At 62.4% G+C, this 12,805-nt stretch overlaps 1 protein-coding gene across 1 annotated transcript in view; it reads left to right on the forward strand.

The window, feature by feature from the left end:
* The window catches only part of PEPD (peptidase D), a 109,037-nt gene extending 98,327 nt beyond the window's left edge, over positions 1-10,710 (forward strand). The window contains exons 13-15 of the mRNA XM_059381494.1: positions 6,428-6,612; positions 9,454-9,645; positions 10,219-10,710. Of these exons, the coding sequence (XP_059237477.1) occupies positions 6,428-6,612; positions 9,454-9,645; positions 10,219-10,356 (515 nt within the window). The 3' untranslated portion in view covers positions 10,357-10,710. The remainder of the gene's footprint in view (positions 1-6,427; positions 6,613-9,453; positions 9,646-10,218) is intronic.
* Positions 10,711-12,805: the final 2,095 nt, after the last annotated feature.

A 12,805-nucleotide genomic window follows, 5' to 3' on the forward strand; every position in this document is an offset into this window, starting at 1 on the left:
CCCCCCCCCCCCCCCCCCCCCCCCCCGCGCGATGGGCAGGGGGAGAGGGGGCCTGACCTTTAAACCCGGGAGGCATCCCCTGTTCCCAGTGAAGTCCTGCCCGGAGACACCGTCTCCAGTCACCCGGGGGCCGTGACCCTCCCTGCTTTCCTCACTCTCTCTATGCCACTAGCCCAGTGCCGCAGGGGCGCTCCCTAGTGTCTCCCTCCACCCCGCGGCTGGCAGCAGGAGCAGTTGTGAATTTAGATGTTCTGGAGTCCAGGCCAAGGGCTGGAAGGCCTGGCGCCCCCGCCCTCTGAGGTCGGAGCCAGGATCTGCTGTGTGTGAGCCCGTGAGGGGCCCTGTGGCCCGACCCCCCACGCTGGGTCCCTCGAGGAGGTGGTGGGGTGGGCTGCAGCTCAGTGAGGGAGGGCTGGCGGGCGACCAGGTCCACACTCGAGAGCCAGGCAGGCAGAGTCAGGCCAACGGGTGCCTGGTGCTGGGGAGGGAGGGCAAGCGTTGGAGGGATGGCAGGCGGAGCTTCGGAAAGGAGATCTCTTTGTTCAGCTCCGAGCTCCAGGGTTCGGGTGAGGGCCCGGGCTGGCCTACCCGCACCTGCCCACACACCCACAGGAAAGTCTGCTGGAACATGGGTAGCACTTCCCCAGCCACTGTCCTGCCCAACTGACAGGGCTGCCCCAATCCTGCCCAGAGAGTGGCCAGCTCACAGGCTAGTCCACAGGGCCCCGGTTGCCTGAGAAGGGCCTGGGCTCTGACCCCACACTCCCCCGGGCACCTTGGTCCCATGAGACTGCCTGGCCGGGTCACTCTCGGGGCAGGCAGAAGGCCTCAAGCCGGGCCAGGCTGGGCTCAGCTGAGCCCATCTCCACACACCGCATGAGGGGGGGCTCCCCCAGCACACAGTGGGGCACAGGCCGGGCCTGTACTGGGGCCTGTACTAGTTTCCTCTCCTACCAGGGCTGGGGATTGTGACGTGCTGACCACCCCACTGGCAGTTCCCCATGGCTGACCTTGTTGGGTCCCATGTGGCACCGGGCAAGCAGGGTTGCTCCGATGGGGTCAGGTCACCTCCCCAGAGCTGCAAGGAGGCTGTGGTCAGGTCAGCCCCATGTCCTGTGCTAGCGGAAATGCCCCTGGTTTGTGGGTTCAGCTGCTGGGCCAAGACACACACACACAGAGACTACACGACTGCTTCCTGCGGACTCGCAAGGAGCAGTGAGTGGACAGCCAGGGCGCAGCTAGTGCCCAGAGGAGCCGCACAGCATGACTGCAGCACACACGGAATCGGGGGGCAGGAGGGCGCTCGTCCCTGTCCCCCAGACAGCCAGGGAAGGGCGGCTGAGCTCACGGAGAGGGGCTGCACAGGGTTTGAGGGCACGGCACCCGGAGAACACCACCGCCACGCCTGCCCGCCCCGCAGGAGGAGCCTCGTGCTGCCTTCTGGAATCGAGCTCTCCCTGGGTTCTGTGTCAGGCCTGGTGGCCCACCTGAGACAGACCAGTGGGTGTGCCACGGGGACCACTCAGCCCCTTCCTGCAAGGGAGGCCTGGGTGATCCCAGCAGGAGCACCTCAGAGAGGGGTGTCTGTGGGCCACTGTGGGGCCATTCTGTAGCCTCTGTGCCTCCTGCCACCACGGAGCGGTGAGGACAACTGAAGTCCCCAGGCCCCCCGCAGCCTTGTCTCCCAATTGCCAGACGCTCCTCTCTCTCTGGGCTCACCTGCCCACCCTGGCCTCCTGCGCTTAGGCCACAGGCCCCCCCCAAGCCCCACACCTGACCCCAACCCCCCCCACCGGGGCCCTGCAGAGGCCCTGGGCTCAGGGCCCCACTGCTCCTGGGCTGTGAAAGTGGTGGGGGAGTCTCTGTCTATGCAAATAAGCCCCCCATCGCTCCCTCACTCCAATGAGCAGGTGTGCACAGCTCCCCCCTCTCCCTGCTCTGCAGCGGTTAGGGTCCCGGTCACCTGCATGGAGGGGAGGTGCAGCCAATGTGAGGAGAGAAGGAGGTGCCCCTGTGGCCTGGCACATGTCTGCCATGGCCTGTGGTGGGGGTGCCTCTGCCAGCTTTGCCTCCCGACGGGCTGGAGTGGCCGCACTCTCCTGGGGCCTCTCCTTAGAGGTGGCGACACATGCAGGGGTGCGGTAGACGGAGGTGCGGGGACAGCGCCACGTGGGCTTCCTCTGTGGCAGGAGTCAGGGCAGGGAGGGCTGACTGGTGAGGGCCTCCATGTGGCCCTGCCGCCCTGAGAGCCCCCTGCTGGCTGTAGGGTGGTGGGCAAGTTCCAACCCTCCCTGGCCTTTACTCCTTGGGGCTCTTTGCGGCGGGAGGGGTGGGGGGGGGGTGGCACACAGGCTTTAGGAGCGGCCATGCTCCGCTTAGCACGGAGGCGCCTGCAGTACGGAGCGCACACTGTCCCTTCCTGCAGGGTGAATGGGTCCCTGGAGGTCCTGGCAGCAGATGGGTCTGGGGGGGTTGGTGGCTGGAAGCCCTCAGCCCCACGCCAGCTTGGCCTACCAGACAGCTCCCTGCAGCCCACGGGCCTGCCCTGGGACCCAGCCCCGCGCCTTGCTTGCAGCACCCCCAGAGCCTGGCGCACACAGGGTCTCCTGAGGGCCGTTGTCTTTGGATGAAGTGAGCTCTTTGTCTAGATTGTGAGGCTTCAGCTCTGCGGGCCTTCCTGGCCGAGCTCGGGCCTGAGCCCGAGTCTGCCGCATTCTGGGCAGGAGGCCTCAGCCACCAAGGCTTTAAGGAGCCAGCCTGGGCCTGGGCCTGGGACCCGTCGGGTGAAGGTGTCGCCTGAGGGGCATCAGGGGCATAGAAGACCAGCTATGACCTGGGGCTGTTCTGGGCACACACTGGGGCCCCGGGCACCAGGGCTCTGGCCCCTCGGAGCCCACAGCCAGATAGAGGGTGGGAGGCACAAACCCAGCTGCTAGGCTGGCACCCTGGGGTCTGAGTGCTCAGAGGGGTAGGGGCACACAGATCCTGGGCAGGTGAGGTGACAGCACCGGCTGCAGCCAGGGTTCCTCCTCAGGCCTCCATTGGTCAGGCACAGAGCAGTACCTCCACCTCAAGGAGAGGGTCCCTCCTCTCAGCGCGCAGGCTTCGACCAGGCCACAGCGGGGCCTATATGCCGTCCTCTGGCAGGAAGAGCTCTGACAGCACAGGAAGGGGCAGTCAGGGAGGGCTTCCTAGAGAAAGCCTTAACAGAGGCCCACAAGAAGAATGGGAGTGAGCACGGGCAGGGAGGGGCTTTGGCAAGGTGGTCCCAGCTAAGGGGTCATTAGGTGGAAGGCACAGGGCAGTGCCAGCACCACCGGGGCCGGGGGCACAGGGGCGGGTGAGAGGGAGGCCAGGCTGAGGAGCTTGGGGTTCTGTGCACAGGGCAGGGCCCAGCTTCGTGCAGAATGCAGGGGGAACGAGGCATTGCAGGAAAGCAGCAGGAGGCCCACAGGGGTCAGGAGTCAGATTCAGGAGATGTCCAGGGCAAAGGCAACAAGCTTCGGTGCTTGCTGGAGGCAGGAGGGCGGGCAGGGCTGGTGACACCCAGTCTGCAGTGTGCTCCCCAGTGTGGCATCCATCCCCAGTACGAGCGGCCTGAGGGGCCTACCGGGCCTTCCGGCTGGCTGGCCACGTGGGTCCCGAGGTGCCTGCTGGTTGCTGACGGAGGGCTCGGGGCAGGGGGCGGGGGGCGGCGCATCCACTCCTCCAGCCTAGCCCAAGGACAGCAACCTTCACACACTTCAGGGCCCCTGCCCTGGCCCAGGGTGTCGTAACCAGCATCCGGGCCAGACACTGGGGCCAAGTTGCTGGAGGTTGAATCACTGTCACAACCCTAACCACACACAGGCAGCAGCCCCCTGCCAGCCACGAGCGCGTGTGCAAGACTGGCCCCGAAGAGCGCAGGCCAGGAGGACGGGAGGCGCCGTGGGGACCGCCTGGGGCCCTCACGTCCGGCCCCAGGAGGACAGGAGAGGAGCCGAGCTGCCGGCACGGAGTGTGATTTATACCTGACTCCCCGCTCTGCCGAGGCCACAGCCCACTTGGAAGTCGGCCGGGCTCAACATCAGGCCACTTCCTGGGGCTCCCCTCTAGCCACCCAAAAAGGCCCCCGCCCAAGAGAAGCGGAGTTGCTGTGGAGCCGGGGTGTCAGCCGCCGCCAGGGATGCCCTTCCTCCGCCCCAGGGGCCAGGCCAGCCAGGAGCAAGTCTGCAGAACTGCCCGGGGCGCTTTTCGGCCTAGAGCCCCCGAGACAGGAGCAGAACTTCGGGACGAGCCTGCTGTATTCTCCCTTGAACCAGCGTTTGCTAGGCCAGGCCTGGGGTGCCCAGGGGAGGCAGCAGCCCTCTGGTCCAGAGACAAGAGAAGCAAGCTGGCAGGCCTGGCCGGGGGACAGGGTGCAGGGGGGAGTACTGGCCGAGCCCCAGGGGCTGAGTCGCAGGCAGGGGGCTGACTGAGGCCTCCGTGTGCTTCTGTGACAGGTGGCCTGGCCTGGGAACGGCAAGGTAGACCCGGTCGGCCTCGGAGGAGCGAGGACACGAGGCTCGGGCTGGTGCCCCAGGAGCACGGCCAACATCAAGGGTTGAACCGGCATCTGGGTGGGCCAGTGACAGTCTCGGGAGGCTACTGACCCCCGGTACAGGCCAGAGCCTCTGTAGGTGGCTTTCTAGGGCCAGCATCGCAGTTCTTTTTGACAAAGAGAGGCATCTGAGGCTCAGGGAGGTGGGCGAGCTGCTGAGCAGGGATCCAGTGCCCAGCTTTCCATTTGAGGATGCCCAACCGTCCCAGAGCCTCGCACCTGGCTCTGCCTCCAGGGCTTAGAACCTCCACTGTGCGTGCGGGTAAAGCCAGAGCCCGGGATGCCACCTCCTCCATGGCACCCTGTGGCCCTTGGCAGGTACAACAGAACAGGACTCAGGAGCTGGTCTCCAAGGAAGCTCTCTCTAGAGATGGGTCTTCTCCTCTCGGCCTCCCTGTGCCTGTGGCCAGGAGCTGGCCACTGCCCCAGGAGTGGGCCTCCTGCTCAGATCCTGGGGAGGCTGGGTCAGCTCTGTGCCTCTGTCCAGCCCAAGACCCCGACTGTGGGGCCTCTGGCCTGGTGTGGAAGGGGCCCACCTGGAGGCCTGGAACCCAGTGCATGTCTGAGGGGCCATGCCCCATGTCCCCAAGTGGGCTCTCATCTCTCTCTCCCCCTGGATAGAGCCCTTGGAATTCCCCCTGCCAGCCACAGAGTTTCAGAGTCCTGAGCCCAGCCCTGCCGGCCCAGCCCTTGCCAGCACAGGGCCCAGCCAGGCCCCCGATGGTGTGGAATGCCAGGGTGCTCCTCGGCAGCAGCCGTCATCCGTCATAGGCGTGTGGAGGGTGTGGATGGCAGGGCGTCGTGGGGATGCCTCCTGGGAGCCAGGCTCGCCCCCCACGTGGAGGGGGCCATGAGAGCCGGCCCTGGCCTTTCTGGCTGGAGCACTGCAGAGGGGTGTGTGCCCTCACCTTGTCTGCCTGGCACACTGGCCTCAGCCGGCATGTGGCTGCCCCAAACTCAGCCCGGTGGGGTGGGGCAGGGAGCTTCACTGGCCTCCATCCTTGTGGGGTGCTTAGGCTGAGTGCCCAGTGCCTCAGAGTGAGGCTGAAGGTGGGGACTCCGCAGCCCCATGGGCAGGGCCATCGTGCCCTGGCAACAGCTAAGGCTCTTTGCGGCGGCTGTCTTAGAGCCCTGGGCAGAGCCCCTGGAGCTTGCTCACCCCGAAACTCGATGCCTAGGGATGTGCTCTCCACGGTGACCTTTGCCTCAGAAACATGGGACAAAGATGAGTTTGATCAGGAGTCTGGGGCCTGGGTGTCTCGGCTGCCACGGAGATGGTCCACCCCTGCTCGTAGCGGGCAGGGCCACAGACCCCTGCCAGCCAGGCCGTGCCCGCTGCACCTTCACCCCGGAAACCTTTTTTCCCCACAGTGGCTCCAGGTGTGAATCAGCCCCACTTTGGGGTGTGCAGGGATACCCCCCCATAGCCTGACGCTCTGAGCTTGGTGTGGGGCTCTCTGAGGCTGACCCCATTTGCTGGGGACAGATGCTTTTGTCCTGCAGCTGCTCAGGGATCTTCCTGGGCTCCCTGGTCCCAGAAGCCCTCACTGGCCAAGGGCAGACGTGACATGGGCTGGGGATTAGACCTAAGCTGGGCATCTGGCCGTGGGCAACAGGAGCCTACCCCTGAAGGTGCGACAGAGAGAGAGGAAGGTCTTGAGATCCCCAGATACTGCAGGGAAAGCCCTGCCTTAGAGCTGGCCCAGGCACGGCACCTGCGCCACCCACTTCCAGCTCTCCCGCCTCAGCTTGCCCGGGGGCTTCGTGGGTCCCACAAACCTTCCCTCGGGGAGCCTCGGCCAGGCGGCCAGGCTCCACAGCTCATCATAGCCTCCTTTGGAGCCACAGGGGTCTGGTGGCCTGACATGCACCGCCTGGCCGACCGCATCCACCTGGAGGAGCTGGCGCGCATCGGCCTCCTGAGCGGCAGCATTGACGCCATGGTCCAGGCCCACCTGGGAGCCGTGTTCATGCCTCACGGGCTCGGCCACTTCCTGGGCATTGATGTGCACGATGTGGGAGGCTACCCCGAGGTAAGTGTGGACACGTGAGTGTGAGTGGCCCTCCCCAGGGCTCTGGGAGCCAGCTGGGGTGGAGTAAGACAGGTCAGAGAAAGAGAAATGGGGTCCCAGAGCACCCCCTGCCCCTCCTCTCCCTGCACCCATTGCTTTGTGCTGGCCCTGGGCTGCTGTGGGCACCAGCGGGGGTGGGGGTGAGGGGTGTTCCCCAAAGTGTGCCAGCATGCTGCCTCTGGTGGCCCCCGCCTCAGGGCCTGGTGGCAGATATGTGTGCTCTGCCTGGTGAGCCCCGGGCTATGCACAGGGTGGGGAGCCCCTCCCCTACGGGGAGGTAGATCTTTGGTTCCCACAGAGCAGTGGGAACCCCAGAGCTGAGTCTTTGTGATACCGCAGCCATCGTGTCCTGCCTCTGGCTTCACACAGGCCAGGGCGGTGAGGCACTGCCATGAGGCAGCTGACCCAGGTCCCTCCTGGGACAAGCAGAGCTCAGCGTCCCTCACGGGCCTGGCAGCAGCCCCAGCCCAGCACGGCCCCGTGGCCTCCTGGTCTGCAGGCCCTCCAGGCCCCCTTAGCAGGGGAGGGAGGCTTCTGTGGGCATTTCCAGACAAGGCTTTCCCCTCCCCTTCCTACCCGCTGATTCTTGAAAGGACCACCCAGAGGGTGCTTTCAGCCAGCCTTGGGGAGGCCCTGCCCGGCAGGTGGCTGCAGCCTTTCCGGGCCCCGGGTGGGTGGGGGTGAGCCCAGCCCTGCCTCCTGGCCCAGAGCCCAAGGTGCAGGGGGCTGATTATGCAATCGGTGCACGCCCTGGGGCCCACCAGCCGGTTAGCCAAGACTAGGCCGGCCTGTTGGCTGCAGGGTATTTTGAAAGCACGAAGGATGATTTTGGGGGGGGGGATTGCTCAAGAGAAGCATTATTATTCAATTATTTTTTTCCTCAAGTGTAAACAGTTAAATTTGGAGAAACAAAATCAGTTTTAATTTCCTAATTTCTATCCATCACATTGTGTACAGGGAGCCAAGAGCAGGGCCTTCCAGACATTGTTAACTGAGATTCGTTATTCATTAGTCGCCAGAGCGCTTTTTTTCCACCAGAGAAAATTGGCAGCAAACTGTTTTATCTTTTCCAGTAAGCAGCCCTTTGTGCTCGCAGAGTCTATTCTTTTGACAGATAAACATTGTAGAAAAAATATGGCTTTTCCTATAAAAGTCATTTGTTTTATTTCAGGCCTTCAGACACATCTGGGTCTCCTCCGCTCTGTAAAGGCAGAGGCCCCGTCCGGCCCGCTGCCCTGGCGGAAGCTGGTGTGGACGCGGCACGGGCAGGCGCCCCCAACTGCCGCCAGGGCTTAGGGCCTGGAGCTGGAGGGAAGGGAACTCGGCCTCTCCCCTTGGGGGGAGCTGCTCTCCACAGCGCAGCCCCCGACACCCCGACACTTTGCCAGGGCCTGCTCGGGTGGCCTCCTTGGCAGGAAACTCCTGGGAGCTAATGCTCTGAAGGGATAGGGGTTGGTGGGCTGTGGCAGGGGCCTCTCCTTCTCTCCCCTCACCCACCATTGGAGGGCTGGTCCTGAAATTTCCAGAGGACTTGTTTCTGTCCAAGCCTGAGCAGACCGCCCTCCCCTGGGCACGCCCACAGAGTGGCCCGGCCGGTGCCCACGGTGCCTAAGGGGGAGCAGGGAGACCTGAGCCTACTGGTTTGCCGACTCTGCTGGGCCCCCAGCTCTGATGACCTTGGGACGGAGGGAAAGGGACAGGCACAGACTTGAGATGGCCGAAGGCCGCTGGCCGGCCCCACAGCATCTCCCCTATGAGCCCAGGGATGCATCTCCGGTCTCGCCCCTGTGGGCAGAAATTGTCACGGGATCGGGTGCTACTCCACACAGGCATCTGTGCCCAAAGCAGGAGGCATCAGGGGTCACGGTGCCTTGGTGTCCCCTCCTCTCCTCCGCCCCAGCCCAGCTCACGCCAGGTCACAGTGGTTGTGCACGAGTTCCCCTGCGTGTCCCGCCATCCCCACCCTCACGGAATCCCGGTCACAGGCTTCCCTGCTGTGCCCAGCTGCGGAGGCCGAGCCAGCCTGTTTCTGGTTACCTTACATGAACCACTAATTGAAGTCTGATGTTCTTGGCCCCCAAACAGTCAGAAATGACAGCTCTGTCTCCAGCAGCTGGGCTTCCAGGGGGGAGCTGCGAGTGGGGCAGGGCAGGCTCCCAGCCCGACCAGGAAGGCTACTTGCTGCTCGCTAGCTCAGGGGCCTGGGCTGGGGGCCGGTTCGGAGCCTCATCAGAGCCTCAGCCCCGGGGCCACGCACACAGGCTCCACATGCATCCGTGCATGTCCACAACCGCTGGCGCTGGCAGGCCCGCCCTGGGGAGAGCACCTGTCCCTCCTCCTGGAAGGCCCCACGGAAAACCTGGGTCTCAGCCTGGAGGAGTGGGACCCAGCACTCCTAGGGCTGGTTTCCACTCAAGCTGCCTGGAAGAAACGATACAGCATGGGAAGTTCAAAGCTTCCTTAAGAGCTTTTTGGTTCTGCCGTCCATCTAGCGGGGACGGGCCTTGGCGGGGGATGGGACCTGGAGGAGGCTGGCCGACTGGGGCAGCTTGCCCTGGGTCTGTGCACGTGGGGGTCCGTGGGGCTCCGCAGTCATGCTGGGGGTAACAAGGGGCAGGAACCGGCCAAGCCCAGAGGTATCTGCGAGGGGAGGGTCTCCGCAGCCCCCGGGGCCGGGGCCAGCGCCAGCGCTCCTGGATGCAGGGAGAGCTCGCCTGGCCGGCCTGTGGCCATCCGACTGCGGCCGAGGCATGCAGCCCTCCGTCCACGCTGCGGTGCTCTGAGCCCTTCCTCTCCCCACAGGGTGTGGAGCGCATTGATGAGCCTGGCCTGCGGAGCCTGCGTACCACACGGCACCTGGAGCCCGGCATGGTGCTCACTGTGGAGCCGGGCATTTACTTCATCGACCACCTCCTGGATGAGGCCCTGGCCGACCCGGCCCGCGCCTGCTTCTTCAACCGCGAGGTCCTGCAGCGCTTCCGGGGATTCGGCGGGGTGAGTGCCCACAGGCCCCGCATCCCGGCTCCCAGGACACCCGCACGCTGCAGTGCGTCACCCCATGGTCTCGAAACAAGAGCGCTGGTGGGAGGGCGGACACTTCACTTCCCCTCTTGAGAAGGATCCGGCCTGTGCCTTCCCGTGGTCTGTCAACAAGACAGATGCAGATTCTACAACCCGCCCCGCCCACAGGGCAAACAGATGGCCTCCCGCAGCAGCCTAGAGGCCAGCCCCTTCCATCCTGGGCAGGACAGGCTGCTCCTCAGAAGGGACGCCTCTAACCAGCGGCTAGTCTGACCCTCTAATCTAGTGTGTGAGGCCAGAGCTCAGAAGGAATGAGAGTGTCTGTTCTTTTTTTTTTTTTCCCAGAGTTTTTAGATGTGTCTGAGTAGGGGCAGAGTCAGAGTAGGGGAGAGAATCTTAAGTAGACTTCCTGTTGAGCGCAGAGCCTGACATAGGGCTCAATCCCAGGGCCCATGAGATCATGACCTGAGCCGACATCCAAGAGTCAGGCACTCAACCCACTGAGCCCCCCAGGCGCCCCTGTGAGTGTCTGTCATTGTGACGCAGGTCCGGATCGAGGAGGATGTTGTGGTGACCGCCAGCGGCATGGAACTGCTGACCTGTGTGCCCCGCACGGTGGAGGAGATTGAAGCGTGCATGGCAGGCAGGGACAAGGCCTTCACTCCCTTCTCTGGCCCCAAGTAGAGCCAGCTGGGAGTGCCCAGTGGGACCAGGGACCCAGCCTGCCACCTGTCTTCACAACTGGCCCTCGAGTGGCGAGAGAGGGGTGCTCAGAAATCCCATGGCTGCGTCCGTGTTTGAGTGTGCGGTTTCCTTGGGGGAGTGGGACTCTTTCTTAATGCTCTGCAAGATCACACTTTGCTGGAATGACGGTGGCTTTTAAAGTGCTAATGGAAAAGAATTCTGCTCTTTAGCAGCAACTAAGATGTGTCTTACTGTCATTTGTATTCTTCTGCTCAGGGAAGATTCATTTCCAGTGTTTTCTCTCAAAAATCAAATGCACAGAGTAGACTCTGCAATAAAAACTTTCCAAAAATGGTCCTTTGTACACAACTTCCTCTCTGTTCTCGCCCGGCAGCAGAGCCTGGCATGCGCGGACCTAGAAGCTGCTGGGACCCAGGGCTGGCACTACCCTACATGGTGAACCTGTGGAGGAAGAAGCCTTTTCCACGTGGCTACTGCCAGAAAGCTCGATTTCGGAAGGGGGCAGAATTTTTTGTGGCACTTAAGGCACAGTTCTGTAAAACCTGAGACTTGCAGGGGTGCCTTGTCCTTGGTGCCCTTTCCATGGGGACATGCTAGCAAAGCTGGCATCCACCCGAACGATACGGCCACCTAGGGCAGCTCCATGGCAGAGGTGAGCCTTCTCATGTCTTCCATGTTTGCTGAGACCTTTTGTCTTCCCTAAGTGTAACCCCATGGACCGAACTCCACTCAGGCAGGGAGCGTTCTGGGGCCAGCTAAGCCCAGTCCCGGCCGATGACATATGCCTATCCTCACCTCTGCTGGCCCAGTCCCTCATCCCATGGCCCTGCCCAGGCCGGAAGCTGGGAAGCTCTGTGCCAAACCGCTCCGGGCCTGTCTCTCCACAGCGCGCTCATCCAGGAGTTTCCGAGCCAAGGTGAAGGGACACCAGAGATGAAACCCCGACAGGTGGTCAACTCTGTAGCCCAAACTAGGCCTTTTGAGATGTCACGGAAGTGTTGAGTACAAACCAATTCCTTCCTGAGGCTCTAACACAAAAGTGCTTGCAAAGTGACCTCATTAAAATGAGACCACCTCGGTTCCAAATCACCATTTATCTCGTTGACTCCTCAGACTGACCACAGGCATGTTTTTAGGTTTCCTACAGTACACAGGCAGTCCCTAAGTTATCTGTGACCTTGAGCGGTTGGCAGTGACGGTCTTGAGTGTCAGGAGTCTCCATTCAACAAGGCTTCTCTGCCCCAGCTGCACCTGCGGGGGACACGTTCTGCCATCCGGGGTTTCGCCTGCCCTCACCCCCCTCCAGAGAAACCCGGTTAAAGCAAGGCCGGCACGCTAAAGGGACAGTTTCGTTTGTGGGGAGAAACAGAGCCAGCTGCGTCACATCTTTCCCCTTCCTTTCCTTCAGACACCTCATACCAAAACTGCCTCTTTCACATACGTTTTCTGTGACTGCCAAGCAAGAAGGTCAAATGAGTAAGGGGCAGTTCCCAGTTAACTACATGTTCTTTGTTGCAGAGAGATGCTGGGAGCATAGGTCTGACTGGTCTTGCCAGGGTCAGGGAGTCAGGAACCCCTCCAGTGGTGCAGGGTGCGGGTGGCCGGCAGAGCCCACTCTATCCCGTGTTCTGCACCCAACTCCTCACACCTCCAAACCTCTGCAGAAATGCATACAGCTTCAGAAACACCTCAGAGACCCTTCTAGAAAGCTGAAGAGCACTCAAAAAGCCTTTCTGAAACCCTGGATCTGCATATACATTCACTCTAACTAAGCATCTCCTCCGGGCCAGCGTAGTTTAAACCCACCGCCACTTTCTCCGTCACTGCCAACTGCTCTCTGAGCCTGTGGGTTCCCAAGAGGCTTCGCCTTGAACAAGCACAAATCTCTTCACGAAAAAGTGCCATGAAGGAAATTAACAGGGCTGGCCTTGTCTTGAAAGTCAGGGGGCTAGCGAGACTAGATGAGGCATCATGACGTGAGCTGTTCGAAGGCGGCATGGAAAGAGCCTGGAAGAGCCCTGCGGTCAAAGCAAAGTAATAGGGGACAGAGGACAGAAGGAAAGCAAGTCCACAGATCAAGGGAACCACGTTACAAGGAGACTGGGTTTCCCTCTGGTTACAGTGGGAAACGAAAGAAGGTTCCAGAGAGCAGGCAGTGGTCCAAGGAGACCAAGTCCGGGCAAGAAGAGATGATGGTTCTGTGCAGTGGGGGAGGGAGGGGAACACATTTCAGGAGTAGAAGGGAAAGGTGGCGGAGCGGGAAGGCCTGGCCAGATGCCCCTTGGCTTCCAAGCCCAGGTCTGCACCCCGGGCCCTCCGGGCACCGCTGCAGAGCTTCCAGGCCTAGAGCTGCGGGAGGAATGTATGGGGCAGTAGGAGATGACCTGGGGCTAGCAGTCTCCTCTGAGTACATATGTGCACGGTGCCC

This window comes from Mustela nigripes, chromosome 17, assembly GCF_022355385.1.
Source record: "Mustela nigripes isolate SB6536 chromosome 17, MUSNIG.SB6536, whole genome shotgun sequence".
Lineage (NCBI taxonomy): Eukaryota > Metazoa > Chordata > Mammalia > Carnivora > Mustelidae > Mustela > Mustela nigripes.